This window comes from Rana temporaria, chromosome 1, assembly GCF_905171775.1.
Source record: "Rana temporaria chromosome 1, aRanTem1.1, whole genome shotgun sequence".
NCBI lineage: Eukaryota > Metazoa > Chordata > Amphibia > Anura > Ranidae > Rana > Rana temporaria.
Genome location: NC_053489.1, coordinates 470,434,028 through 470,449,475, shown reverse-complemented (window position 1 = coordinate 470,449,475; position 15,448 = coordinate 470,434,028). Strand labels below are relative to the sequence as shown.

The window sequence follows — 15,448 nt, the reverse complement described above, 5'->3', positions numbered from 1 at the left end:
TTCCACCAGCTGCTGCATGGGATCTGTCAGGATGCAGAGCAGGGAAGGGGCTGGTAAATGTGTCAGTTATTGGACCCTTCCTTAGTTATCGGACCCTTCCTTGTGTGACCAATCACTGACTCTGTTTCTTTTTTTTCATTCATAACTGAGGTATAGTAAACTGTGTTTACTATGCCTCAGTTTATGAATGAATGGAAAGCCTCTGTACAAAGTTATTCATGTTCATTCATTCTGTGGTGCTGAGGCTCCAGAGATGGAGATTGAAGGCTGCGTCCGCAATCTCTTTTCTTTATCTCAAAGGTGAAACATCAGAGGTTCGTTTGGACGCCTAATATTTCTTTAAAGCAGTCCTAAAAAGATAATAAAAAATTAAATAAAAAAAAAATAACAAAAATAAACTACTACTGATACCAGTGGAGTGAAGCAGGTTAAATAACTAAAAGACATCGAGAAACCGAGTTGTCTTTTTTTGTGATATGTTTTTTACAAAAAAAAAATGGGCTGCTCAGTCTAAAATGCCCGGGCCTTCTTCCCACTGTCGCCCATGTTCCGCACACAGCGCTTACGTTTCCGCATAACGCTGTGCGCTGCAGGGTTGGATGATGTTAGCTAGAGAAAGCAGTTTCATGTTTTGTTTTAATATTTTCTACCGTTTTTAAAAGTTTTTTTTCTTTTTTTATTGGGGTTGGGGAAATAAACAAGTGAATAACTCTAGTGGTGCGTGCATATCCCCACTGCAAAACATCATTTTTTATTTGCCTAGAAATGGGCTTTAATCTGAAGCTTTCATTAAAATTACAGTCTGGTGGTTAGCCTGCTAAAAGGATCCTTGTGCAGGGCAGGCACTACATATTATCAGGTGATACCGCTGTCTCCGAACTGTGCTTTTGCATTGTCACACAGGCTGGAGACTACATTACACAGGCTTAGTCCATAGATAGATAGACAGATAGATAGATATGCAAAGAAGGTGTAAACAACTATTCTATCTAAAATAAATGTGTGCATTAGCAATTTAATGAGATCAGCGCAGGGTTTTCATTTACATATCTACTTTAATACGGAAACAAAAGGAGATTTTGGAGAACAGATGATGTGCCTAAAAGTAGTTGTAAACATTAGCTGCCCTTTATAAGTATAACTTTAGAATTAAATATATTTTTATATTAGAATAAAAGAACATAGTCCAAGAACCAAATGTTGATCACATTAAACTGTACAGTACAATTCACGTATCCAGTGCGCGTTGAAACATGAGCTTAAGTGATGTACTATTATATGTAAATGGCTTGTGCTATTGAGAACTAAAACCTATATCTCAAAATTAAGTGTAGCACCCTCTACCATAGGTAGGTGTTACCATAGGATTTTTGCTACGGAAACTGTCAGTGCAGGTAAAGTTAAGCAGGACTATGCTTCAGGCTTCAGGCCTGCTTATTTTGATCTGGGGGCAGGGAGTGGTTAGTGTCGCCTCCCCCATGCTTCCAGGGAGATTGTTCTGGAAGTGGGGCAGGGTCTAGGACTGGAGTGGCAGGCAGCTTATGTGAGGAGCCCTGACCAATCCCCTCTTGGTATTGACAGGGGGCAGGCCTCCCATATAATCTGAGGTCACATGCCACTAGGAAGGAGTTGTCGGCCAGGGTGGTGCACTGTTCGCGGAGGAGCCCGGGAGAGCTGGGAGGGAGCTTCATCCTTATACTAGGGTGACCAGACATCCTCGGTTTCCTGGGACAGCCCCTGGATTGAGCACACTGTCCCCGGACCAAGTCTGTGCCCAGTTTTGTCCCCGGATTGGATTTGAACAGGGGCTGGGGCAATTTCAAAGACAGTCAGTGCAGAATAAAAAAAATATTCTGAATTGTACACCCCTGCTCTGCTGCTCTTACTAGCTTAAGGGGTGTATTTTTTTCCATTATCTGTGCCCCTTTCTGATGATCATGTGCTGGTCGGAGCAGAGGGAATATTTCTTCAGTTTAGGGTGAATGCCCATTCAGTTCCGCTGGCATGTTTTTCTGCCTTGGCTCAAGTCCCAGCCAGCCACCTGCCTGTTTATCTCCTTGCCTTCCCTGGTGGAGTGATCTTCCTCTGCTCCCCACCCAAAAGTAGCCATGGCCCGGAGAGTAAGACTTGACAGGCTGTGAGATGGACAGCAGCAGCGACAGGCAGAGAGTCGCTGATTGCCGCCATTACTAGTAAAAAAAAATATTTCCCCGGATTTAATTTTAAAAATCTGGTCACCTTACCTTACCTTACACGGTCATGGATGAAGTCCTCATCTTTACACGGTCATAGATGAGGAGTCCTGGAACAGAGGGGGCTGGAGAAGCTTTCGAAACGTATGTCCAGTTAAAGTTTTCCATCATGGACTTGGGGCAGGAAAAGGTCGGTGAGTGGAACACAGTGGATTTCTGGATGAGGCCAGAGGAGAGACTGTGGGAAATGTGTCAAGTTGCTGCGGCCTGCGGGTGCAGTATTTGCAGGCCGCCCTTCAGTCTGCTGTAAACCCGAAGTGATGTCATGACATCGCTTCCAGGTTACTAGATCTGAGACCCGATTCTGGCTTTGTTCGGGTCTCAGGCCAGCTGGCAGACGTGCCGACAGGTCCCAGTGGGACGGGTGAGCCCAGACTAGCCGTGGAAGTTGGGGAAAGTCTCCTCCCGCTGCTTGGGCTGTTTAGCCACAATGGGATGTTATCACAAGAAAGCCGACCTTCGGCTCTAAAAAATGGTACCGGGGTGATGCCAGCATCACCCCGGTATAACCCCTTCAAGCTGAAGCCCGCATATTTGCGTTACGTAGCCGTGAATGGGCTATTCAAGTAAAGTGTCAATACAGAAGTTATTCTATATTACTAGAAGGTTTACAGCAGAAATGTTAGCATTGATGTGTGATATCTTTTTTTTTTTTACTAACTCAAATTACTAGAATCAAAGTTTTTGACACAACCCATTAGGTTTTCTTGTCGGCATTACAAAATGGCTTGACAAAGAAACTTAACCCCTTGGTGTCGGCGTTTCCCAACCCTTTAAGGGGTTTCAGATGGAGGAAGGCGGGCAGGGTTTCTGATCATGTGACGGCCATGATTGGCTGTCACATAATCAGAAAGCTCCAGAACACAAGTAGAGATCGGGAGCGTTCAGCGTTAGCCGCTGGTAACAATGCCAGGAGCGCATTAGTAAATAGATAGGAAAATATCTCATATTTTTTTTTCATTTCTTCAGTTACTTCCTGTTTTTTTGCCTAGGCAAATGATGTTATACATCCCAGGAGTCTTCAGGAGTAGAGTTAACAACTGAGTTACTTTTTAAATAACCTAGGGGTCTTCAGGAGTGGAGGAAGGGGATTCTTAGCAAAGCACACTCTCCTGCATGCATGTTTGAGCTAAGGGCAGATTGAATGCTACATGAACCATTTGCCCTTACTCAAGATGGCCACGGACAGAAATGCTAGGGAGTGTTTTTCAAAGTGATTTCTCAGCAAAATAAAGCATGGAGACATGGATGAGTTTGCTTTAAATATTAAAAATGAATGAAATCGTTTTTTTGGTTTGTAGTGCTTAGATCCAGTGAAGATCCGCTTTAACATGAAATAAGTAGCTCCACTTTTCCTCTTTTTATAGACAAAGTCTCCAAGCCACAGTACAATGAAGAAAGAAGATTGCCATCTATTCCACCCCGCCCCTACCAGGTAATTTATTTATATTTAAAAGAAGACAGTTAGCTTTTTTTAGGCATAAAGGTGCATATAATGGATATACATTGGTTATGCTGTGAATTGCTTTTTTTTGCTTAGATTGTATTGCCTGATATACAACTTTGCACCAGAAGAACTGACAAATCTGTATATGGTATAGAATACTTGAATCTGAGGTTCCCGAACCAGTGAATCAAGAGAAGGGGGGGGGGGGCAAATATGACTATTGTGGTACTGGTACAAAAATAGAAAATAAGGGTAAAGATTTAAAACAATTGATTATTTGTATTCAAAATACAGACAGAACAAATAAAAAATTGTGACAACCATCCAACAGCACCAAAACAGAAATCTCCAAAAGGGGAAGACAGCACGATGGGTTGAGGGTCATGACAGTCTCTCAACTAGTTTCGCGGTGTATACCGCTTCATCAGGAGAAGATCTAAAAGTAATTAAACAATGAATCAACAATAATTTAAAAACACAATATATACATAGGGGAACCCCGGGTTGAGTTGCTCACCTAAAAAGTCCCGCCACAAGGGGGCAGTGGGCGGAACCAGACAGAATCCCATACGGTGGCCAAAAGAGGGCACGTGTGTGGAGGGACCTGTTTGTCTAATATAGAGGATATATAAGGGTATGTAGGTTAACATCAATGAAGCCAAGCCTGGGGTGATGAGGGGGAGGTTGTGACACGCGTGATCACTGCAACTAGGTGATGGGAAATTGAGAAGTGAATGTGAGGATGTGAGTGAATCAGGGGAGGAGGAAAAGTGAAGGAAAAAGGAGGGGGGGAAGGGGAGGGCGAAGGGTGAAGAGGAAGGATGGGGGGGAGGGGAGGGGGGGAAAGGGGTAGAGGAAAGTGTGGGGGGATAGATATAGGGGGAGGGGAAGGTGGGTAAAAAAAAGGAAGGAAAGGGGGGGAGGACAGGATGAGTGGGAAAAGGGGAGGGGGGAGGGTGGAAGGAAAGCCGGGGAAAGGGAAAGGTGATGGCAAGGGAAGGGAGGAGAAAGGAAAGAGGAAAAGAGGGAAGTGGGACAGAGAAAGGATGAGGGGGGGAAGGGGGTCAAAATAATGCAAGTGAATAAGGATAAAATATAATTACCTTAGTGACAAGGGAGGTAATGATGGGTAAAGGGGTCCCGGGAGCAGGAGCCCAACAGTGGCACATATTGGGGGTGCAAATGTGCAATAATAGTGAGTGCTGTATGGTAAAGGGGACCAGTGCTGTATATGGAATACTTTCATGAAAATAAAGAGCAGCATTTATGTAAAATGTGAATGTAACCGAAGGATTACTAACATGTAAACTTTACAATAATAGCAAAAAAAAATCAAGAACTGATCTCAAGGCAAGTAAGTAAGGTACTTGTCACTGTTCAAACTACCACCATTTGCAATTCTGTTTAGCCGGTATTGTGATACAAGGACCCCTGCTAAGTAACATATTCAGACCCTGGACCTCCTTCCAGACTAAGCTAAAGTACACTTGTCAGCACTATAATGTTACTCAACAATCCCCAGGTCTACTGTTCTGTTTCAAATGGCGCTTTTAGCATTGACAGTGACACACCTCCTTATGAATATGTGCAGACAGTATGGTCACCTGCTGACTTGGCAACTTCCACAGGCAAATTAACTCTTCAACAAGAAGCTGAATCAGACACAATTTTCTCCAGATAATTGCAGTACAGATTATGTTTTTACAGTCTTTTAAAGCAGTATTAAACCCCAAATCGAAAAAGTAATATATTGTAGCTTACCAAGCATTATACAGTATGTGGTGGCTGCATTTTAGGCTTTTCTCCCCTCTCTTTTCACCTGGTAATCTGGCCAGTAAACAAATGTATTAGAGTGCCCCCACTTTGGATAAAGGAGCACAGGGACACCTTTGGACAGCAGCATTGTCAGTCTGGGGGGGGGGGGGGGGGACTGTTAAGCCTCGTAAACACGATCCAATTGTTGGCCAACCGAGCATCTGATTTTTGTCTTCAAGGTGTGTGCCTTTATCTTATCTTGCATGCTAACGGTACACAATTGTCAGGCAACAAACACAAACTTAGTGATGTACTACGAGAAATTTCAGCTCTTGAGCGCCACCCATTGGGCCCTTCTGCTAATTTCATGTTTGGTGAGCATTGATCCCGGGAATGCGTGTTTGTATTTTCGACTTTTGTGTAACGGATTTGTGTACTGACCATCAGAAAATCTGACAACAATGTTCGCTGAAAATTTACTAGCATGTCATCTAACATTTGTTGGCCGAAAGTTGGACAACAATTGTCAAAAGAAGCATACTAACAGTCAGATTTTAGGACAACAGTCTGTCAACAGACAATCCCCTGCAAACAATTGGATCATGTCTACGAGGCTTTAGGCTCCATTAACACCTGAGCATAGCGATTTACTGGTGTTTTTTGGGCATTTTTTTGCAGCTTTTTTTTGCAGCTTTTTCAGGCATTTTTGTTTAGAAATTAATGGGATTTGGCTTGTTAAGCGTTTTAGAGCTACAAGCTTCAAGCAGAAAATCGCTCATGTGTAAACAGGGCTTTATAAAGTAGGTAGTGCAGTGCTAAAAGTCCAGAATAGAATCTTTTCTAAAGTGACTGGTGATGAGTAAAAATCATGCAGGTGCTGTAGCGTGGTAATGAGTAGAAACACCTCCACCAATGGTAGTAATGGCCGCTCACCTCACCAATATGAGATAAGGTCATAAACAGCATTCCCATATGGGTATCTCCAAAGGGGGTTAATCCAGCAATGATATGAATGGTCTCCAAAGGAAGGTCAGCAATCAAGCATCAGATCCAAATATAAAAGAAAAAGCAGCACATAGTGTTTCTCCGTGGAGACAATATAATGAATTTTAATAAATAAAAAACGCACTTACAGAGTAAAGGCACACACCCGCTATGATCGCGGGTGACGTCACGCTCTCCCTACCGAACGTTGCGTCCCTGGGGCGGGACTTCTTCAGCGGACTACATCCGCTGAAGAAGTCCCGCCCCAGGGACGCAACGTTCGGTAGGGAGAGCGTGACGTCACCCGCGATCATAGCTACACACATGCCTGTTATCCCTGGCACTGGATTGAGTGCCTTTACTCTGTAAGTGCGTTTTTTATTTATTAAAATTCATTATATTGTCTCCACGGAGAAATACTATGTGCTGCTTTTTCTTTTATATTTGGATCTGATGCTTGATTGCTGACCTTCCTTTGGAGACCATTCATATCATTGCTGGATTTGGAGATACCCATATGGGAATGCTGTTTATGACCTTATCTAATAGAGGGTCATATTGGTGAGGTGAGCGGCCATTACTACCATTGGTGGAGGTGTTTCTACTCATTACCACGCTACAGCACCTGCATGATTTTTACTCATCACCAGTCACTTTAGAAAAGATTCTATTCTGGACTTTCTATTATTGGACTTTTAGCGCTGCACTACCTACTTTATATTCATGCTCAGGAATTTTAATAATTGAATTCTAGTGTTCAGCTGCTTGTTGTTTTATGTGTTTTATTGCGCTGATTATATTTTATATTTTGCATAAACAGGGCTTTAGCCTACTAGCAGTTTTGGATACACTAACAAACTGAAAACAAACTCCAGCTCACACTGCAGTTACACAAGCCGTTATAGCAGCAGTTTTTTTCATTTGGGATAAAGGTTTTCCATAAATAAATAAAAGCTGATCATTTTAAGCAACCCTGTCAGTGGTAGATGGTTAGTCTTGACACTCTAAGAGCCGGTTCACACTCCCGCGGCACGACTCCGGGGGCGGCTTCAGAGGCAACCAGCAAAACGACTTCTGTATAGAAGTCAATGCAGGTCGCCTCGAGCCGCCCCCGAAGTCGTACAGGAACCTTTTTCTAAGTCGGAGCGACTTGCGTCGATCCTATTAGAACGGTTCCATAGCATTGAATGGGACGCGACTCGTCAGGCGGCCCCAGTGTGAATCGGCTCTGACTGACACATTTGCAAGAGAGCTTGTTCTGTTGAAAACCAACAGACTTACTGGCAGGATCATCAGGTGAAAATAAAGGAAAGAAAGCCTAAAAAAGAAAACGAATGCAGCCATCACATGAAAGAATTGGTAATCTGCAATATAGTAAATGTTTCCTTTTGGGTTTAAGGCTGCTTTAAAGTGTAAGGAGACAAGTACTTTCCTAAGCCCTGTCTCTGCAGAGAACTAAAACTGACTGAAGTGTACTCTGGCATGTTTTACCTTAGAGAGGAGGTCCGCCCACCCCTGCAAAAATGAAAAGCCAGCAGCTACACATACTGTAGCTGCTGACTTTTAATAATAGGACACTTACCTGTCCTGGAGTCCAGCAATGTCAGCTGTTGGGTGCTGCCACTGCCATTGCCGGTAAGAGAACCCATTAGCCTAACCCCAAGTCCCTACTGCGCATTTGCGAGGCACCGCTGTGCTCTCCTACTGGCCCGGCGGAGGGGGAAGGAGGGAGCCGAGCCGCTGACATAATTTGCCGCAGCCTGGACTCCAGAAGTGGGGACAGGTATTCGCTTCTCACTCTCCCCCCCCCAAAAGTGCCAAGTGTGGCACCAGACTGTATAGGCTGTTTTTACCAAGATCAAAATATGGCCACAACAGATGTAGTGCAATAGAAAAAGCTGAATTATATAACACATATATAACACATACTGTATATCTTTCTACTGGAAAGCTTTATGTGTTAGATAAAAGATAATTCAGCTTCACTTTGTATTGGAAATTACTCAGGCCAGGCGTACCAGGTGGCCCGCAGAGCCCTCTGTTGTGGCCCGCGACCTCCTGCTCTGGGATGGTGGGTTGGCAAGCCCAGATCACGGTTTGGCGATCTGCCATCCCAGAGCATCAGTTTTGTGAATGAAGCCAGCAGTAGCGCAAGCAATCGGCTGCGTAGCAGAGCCACATAAGCTGATGCTTCCTATATAGCACTGGCTCCTGTCATAGGCGGAGTGATGCCAAATGGAAGACTTTTTATTAAAGGTAAGTTCATTGCTAAAATCAAATTGCCAGATTCAGAGAGACTTACAACGGCGTATCAGTAGATACGCCGTCGTAAGTCCGAATGTGCGCCGTCGTATCTTTAAGCGTATTCTGGAAACCAGATACGCCTGAATTTGGCCAAGATACGACCGACGTAAGTCTCCTACGCCGTTGTATCTTGGGTGCATATTTACGCTGGCCGCAAGGGGCGCTTCCGTTGATTTAGGCGTCGAATATGTAAATAAGCTAGATACGCCGATTCACGAACGTACTTGCACCTGTCGCTGTAATCTACGTCATTTACGTAAGGCGTTTTTCCGGCGTAAATTTAAACCACCAAAAAGCTGGTCTAAGTCGTTTAGGGTATGGACGTCGGAAGTGCCGTCGTATTTTACGTCCTTTACGTAATTTGTACGTGAATGGGGCTGGGCGTAAGTGAGGTTTCACGTCGTACGCATTGTGACGTCGTATCGTAGGGAGTATTTGCAGCATGATTCTGAGCATGCGCGCGCATGCGCTGTTCGTTCGGCCATGCATTCACATGGGGTCACGATTCATTTCAATACAACACGCCCACTACCAGCCTACTTTGAATTACGCCGGCCCATTTACGCTACGCCGCCGTAACTTAGGGAGCAAGTGCTTTGTGAATACTGTACTTGCCTCTCTATGTTACGTCGGCGTAGCGCATATGAGATGCGCTACGCCCGCTTAAACATACGCCGCTCTACGTGAATCTGGCTAAAAGTGTATAAATGGGCATATTTGTTCTGCAGTGGTTACTGGGTTGCTTTCAAACTGATCCGCAGGTGCAGCGTGGTGCACCTGCAGGTTACCTGCATTGAGCCATTGACTTCTGTTTTTTTCAGAAAGTACACCACACCTGCAGGATATAATAGAATTCTACGGCAAAGTGCAGCTAACCCGCAGGAAAGCCACAGGTGCAGTGCGGGTAAACCACATCGCTTCAGTGTGAAAGCAGCCTTAGGACCCTTTTCACACGATCGATCCGACCCTCTATTCATCCCTATGGAACAGCAGATGTAAACGGTCTTGTGTCCCTTCCATTTGTTCTGATTGGATAGAGTAGAGTGGGTTGTGTCTGTGTCCTCTTTCCATATGCAGAGTGGACACAAGCCTGTCATCCACCCATGACATTCCGCTCATTGTGGCCCGCGACCAGTTACTAAGTTGCTTAAGTGGCCCTCGCTTTTTAAAAGGTTGGGCACCCCTGGCCTAGAGAATGTACATCTTTTTATATTGCATGGGTGACCTTAAAATGATGCCCCCCCCCCCCCCCGAGGAAGCCCATGTAAATAACTTACAGTATATACATACAGTATATCATCACCTGAATCCTTTATTAACACTGCAGTGATGCCAGCACTATGTATTCCTAGAATAACAACCCTGCAAAAAACCCTGCAAAGGTTCTTATTCTGGAAAGATGCAAGGATCAGTTAGCCAAGGTTTATAAGAGCAAGGTTTACAGTAATATATGCTACTTTTATATGAAAATCACACATAATGTTTATATCAAGGATCACAGCAGGATTAAAATATATATATTTTTCAACTATCTTGGAACTGATGTAAAAAACATCATTATCAACACATTCTGAAATGCAGAATGCTTTGTATGCGCCATAGAAACAATGTTATGACCAAGTACCTTCATTTTTTTCTACAGAATGAAGGAAGAAGCAATGAAGAACATCCATATGAAGTAAGCATCAGTTTTTGTATCAGTGACACTATCTAAAAATCATTTTTAGCTGTGATTAAGAAAGCTTTAGAAATAATCTTTAATGCCTCGTAGACACGACCATTTTTCCCGTCGGGAAAACTGCCATGACAGCTTTTGGCCGGGAAAACTGCCCGTGTGTATACTCCATGGCAGTTTTCCTGACATAAAAACTGCCAGGAATCTTGGTGGGGAAAAATGAGAACATGTTCTCTTTTTTCCAGCCGCGATTACTGGCGGCCTTTTTCCCGGCAGTTTCCTATGGCAAACACTGCGGTGGAGCATACACACGGCTGGGTTTCCCGGCCAAAGCTCTGATGGCAGTTTTCCTGCCAGGAAAACCGGCCATGTGTAGGTGGAAAAAGCTGCCGGGCAGGTTCTCGGTTTTCCCCTCGTGTTTCCCGGTGGTAAAAAGTCCGCCGGGAAACCCGTACGTGAGTACAAGGCATAATAGATTTAAACACAAAAAATGCGCTTGGGGATTGCTTCCGTACCCATTCCCAAGAAAAGACCTGCAAACAAAAAGGAAATCAATTGGTTGCATGAGTGGCAGGGGCTTAATAGAGTGCCAAATGAACCACACAGGTATATATAAATATATATTCTTTATTCATAAAGTGCTAAAAACATGTACATCAGGCCATCTGATTTGTTCCATATTGAATCTCTAAAAACATATGTATAACAATGGGGTGTATAACCCTTATGATGGGGTTTATCTGCCCCCAACCTTTATGATGGGTTGTATCTGCCCCCAACCCTTATGATGGGTTGTATCTGCCCCTCAACCCTTATGATGGGTTGTATCTGCCCCTCAACCCTTATGATGGGTTGTATCTGCCCCTCAACCCTTATGATGGGTCGTATCTGCCCCCAACCCTTATGATGGGTTGTATCTGCCCCTCCACCCTTATGATGGGTTGTACCTGCCCCCAACCCTTATGATGGGTTGTATCTGCCCCCAACCCTTATGATGGGTTGGATCTGCCCCCAACCCTTATGATAGGTTGTATCTGCCCCTCAACCCTTATGATGGGTTGTATCTGCCCCTCAACCCTTATGATGGGTTGTATCTGCCCCTCAACCCTTATGATGGGTTGTATCTGCCCCTCAACCCTTATGATGGGTCGTATCTGCCCCCAACCCTTATGATGGGTTGTATCTGCCCCTCCACCCTTATGATGGGTTGTATCTGCCCCCAACCCTTATGATGGGTTGTATCTGCCCCTCAACCCTTATGATGGGTTGTATCTGCCCCTCAACCCTTATGATGGGTTGTATCTGCCCCTCAACCCTTATGATGGGTTGTATCTGCCCCTCAACCCTTATGATGGGTTGTATCTGCCCCCAACCCTTATGATGGGTTGTATCTGCCCCTCCACCCTTATGATGGGTTGTATCTGCCCCCAACCCTTATGATGGGTTGGATCTGCCCCCAACCCTTATGATAGGTTGTATCTGCCCCTCAACCCTTATGATGGGTTGTACCTGCCCCCAACCCTTATGATGGGTTGTATCTGCCCCCAACCCTTATGATGGGTTGGATCTGCCCCCAACCCTTATGATAGGTTGTATCTGCCCCTCAACCCTTATGATGGGTTGTATCTGCCCCCAACCCTTATGATGGGTTGTATCTGCCCCCAACCCTTATGATGGGTTGTATCTGCCCCCAACCCAGGGGGTAATTTTGGGGCTGTTACCAACCCAGAATCAATTGAGCCCAAAGCCCAGATTTGAGTTGATGAAGATAAGTGGGTAAGCATAACTCACCTCTCTGACCCGCTTCAACTCTCTCACTATTCTGCTATTCCCTACTTTAATCCGCAAGTTCAATCTTCTTATGCTTCTTCTTTCCTATTTTAATGTGGAACTCCAGGGAAAAATCATAATCCAAAATCTACAGTAAATTTGATGCTGTAGGATGTATAAGGAGTGTCACAATAAAATATGTATTTTATGAATACCCACCTTTGAAAATACGCATCAATCAATGCAGCACTGTGACACACTTTGCAAGGTGTACTTTTGGCCTACAGAAGTCTGTCAATTCTGTAAAAGGGATAGTAGGTTGTGATTGTCCCCTCAGGCCAATTGTTCCTAGCCCTTCCCTAATTTAATTTATCTTACATCAAAGGAAGGCATTAAACTTTTCCAGCTACAGTGAAAAAATAAGACTAAATAACAGGATCACAAAGAGTTCTATTAGTGAAATCCCCCGATGGAGCCCCCAAGAGATTTAAGATTTAAAGCGGAGGTTCACACAGATAGTGAACCTCCGCTTTTTGGATCCCTCCCCCCCTCCGGCGACACATTTGGCACCTTTCAGGGGGAGGGGGGTGCAGATACCTGTCTGAGACAGGTATTTGCACCACTTCCGGGTCTGATCCCTGCACTGTCTTCTGGGAAACACTGTTCCCAGGAGAGAGCGGGGACCAGTGACGGCGCACCACGATCCTCGTGCAGTAGGGAATTGGGCAGTGAAGCCGTCAGGCTTAACTTTCTGATTCCCTCACCGAGGATGGCGGCGGAAGCAGCCGAGGACCGATCGATTGCTCAGCTTCGGCTGCTGACATCGCGGGGGCGCTGGACAGGTAAGTGTCCTTTTTTTAAAAGTCAGCAGCTGCCGTATTTGTAGCTGCTGACTTTTAAAAAAAAAATCGGCCGAACCTCCGCTTTAAGGTTTTCTGGGCCAGATTCACGAAAAATTACGGCGGCGTAACGTATCCCCTTTACTTTACGCCGCCGCAAGTTTTCGGCGTAATTGCTTGATTCACAAAGCACTTGCCTGTAAACTTGCGGCGGCATAGCGTAAAGCCGCCTAATTCAAATGGGGCGTGTATCATTTAAATTAGGCGCGTATCCGCGCTGAACGTTCTGCCCATGCTCCGTTTGGAAATTTCCCACCATGCTTTGCGCGAAATTACAGCGCCCCGACGTGTTTTTTGAACGGCGATGTGCGTAACGTACTTTCGTATTCCCGGACGTCTTACACACAAAAAAATTAAATTTGAAATTCGACACGGGAACGACGGCCATACTTTAACATGGCTGGTCTAAATCTAAGCCATGAAATAGCAGGCTTAAGATTGCGACGGGAAAAACCGACTAGCGACGATGTAAGAGAATGCGACGAACGCACGTACCTTCGTGGATCGCCGTAAACAGCTAATTTGCATCCCCGACGCTGGAAAACAACGCAAACTCCACCCAGCGGCCGCCGGAGAATTACACCTACGATCCGAAGGCGTACGAAGCCGTACGCCTGTCGGATCTATGCCAAAAGCCGTCGTATCTTGGTTTGAGGATTCCAAATCAAGATACGACGCGGCAAATTTGAAAATACGCCGGCGTATCAGTAGATACGCCGGCGTATTTCTGCTGTGAATCTGGCCCTCTGTTACTATGCTGCTTTAATTACAAAACATAATTTAGATGTTTATGTTCTGCATGACAACAGGGAATGATTAGTTGCATGATTTTACATTTTATGGACAGCGTGAGGTGGTATGCTCTGTACTGAATTTAGATGAATTTCTCAAACAAAGGGCAAAACAAGCCAGCTTACAACTCAAAAAACTCTCTAGAGGGCTGAAAATTTGGTATGGCCATAGAGCTGTAATGTTTAAAAAAATGTAAATATATGTTTGAGTAACATAGTAGCCTTACCATTGTCTTTTCTTTTTACAGGATCTTTCATATATCTACTTGAGCAGTTCTTATCATGACCTTAATGGACCACCAAAAACATGAGACAAATAATGAAACACTGTTATCACAGGAAGTCTACTAGTTTGATATTGTTAAATGAAGGCGAAATCAATAAATCACTTGAAAAGTGAAAATGTAATTTAACCACTTAAGGACCGGAAGGATTTACCTCTTTAACCACTTAAGACCCGGATCTTTATGCAGGTAAAGGACCTGTCCAGTTTTTGCGATTCGGCACTGCGTCGCTTTAACTGACAATTGCGCGGTCGTGCGATGTGGCTCCGAAACAAAATTGGCGTCTTTTTTTCCTCACAAATAGAGCTTTCTTTTGGTGGTATTTGATCACCTCTGCTTTTTTTTTTTTTGCGCTATAAGCGAAAATAGAGCGACAATTTTGAAAAAAAAAACAATATTTTTTACTTTTTTCTATAATAAATACTCCCAAAAAAGATATAACATTTATTTTTTCTCAGTTTAGGCCGATACGTATTCTTCTACAAATTTTTGGTAAAAAAAATCGCAATAAGCGTTTAACGATTGGTTTGCGCAAAATGTATTGCGTTTACAAAATAGGGGATAGTTTTATGGCATTTTTATTAATATTTTTTTTTTACTACTAATGGCGGCGATCAGCGTTTTTTTTCGTGATTGTGACATTATGGCGGACACATCGGACAATTTTGACACATTTTTGGGACCATTTTCACAGCAAAAAATGCTATACAAATGCACTGTTTACTGTGAAAATGACAATTGCAGTTTAGGAGTTAACCACTAGGGGGCGCTGTAGGGGTTATGTGTGACCTCATATGTGTTTCTAACTGAAGGGGGGCGGGGCTGGACGTGTTACATCACTGATCACCTTTCCCTATATCAGGGAACAGACGATCAGTGATATTGCCACTGTGAAGAACGGGAAAGGTGTGTTTACACACATCTCTCCCCATTCTTCAGCTCCTGTGACTGATCGCGGGACACCGGCGGCAATCGGGTTCGCGGCCACGGTGCTTGGAAACGAGTCGTGGGCGCGCCCGCGCGACCCGCGGCTGGGCACTTAAAGAGGACGTACAGGTACGTGCTTGTGCCCAGCCGTGCCATTCTGCCGACGTATATGTGCAGGAGGCGGTCCTTAAGTGGTTAATGACCAGGCCATTTTTTGTGATACGGCACTGCGTCATTTTAACTGACAATTGTGTGGTCGTCCGAGGCTGTACCCCAACAAAATTTATGTCCCCTTTTTCACACAAATATAGCTAACCCAGATGCCGTCGTATCTTGGTTTGAGGATTCAAACCAAAGATA

General features: G+C 44.4%; 1 protein-coding gene across 5 annotated transcripts in view; it reads left to right on the top strand.

The window, feature by feature from the left end:
• The window catches only part of LOC120917552 (carcinoembryonic antigen-related cell adhesion molecule 16-like), a 36,005-nt gene extending 21,725 nt beyond the window's left edge, over positions 1–14,280 (top strand). For all 5 annotated transcript variants that reach the window (XM_040328950.1, XM_040328960.1, XM_040328942.1 and 2 more), the window contains 3 exons: positions 3,620–3,687; positions 10,385–10,420; positions 14,126–14,280. In XM_040328950.1, the coding sequence (XP_040184884.1) occupies positions 3,620–3,687; positions 10,385–10,420; positions 14,126–14,188 (167 nt within the window). In that variant the 3' untranslated portion in view covers positions 14,189–14,280. The remainder of the gene's footprint in view (positions 1–3,619; positions 3,688–10,384; positions 10,421–14,125) is intronic.
• The last annotated feature ends 1,168 nt before the right edge of the window (positions 14,281–15,448 follow it).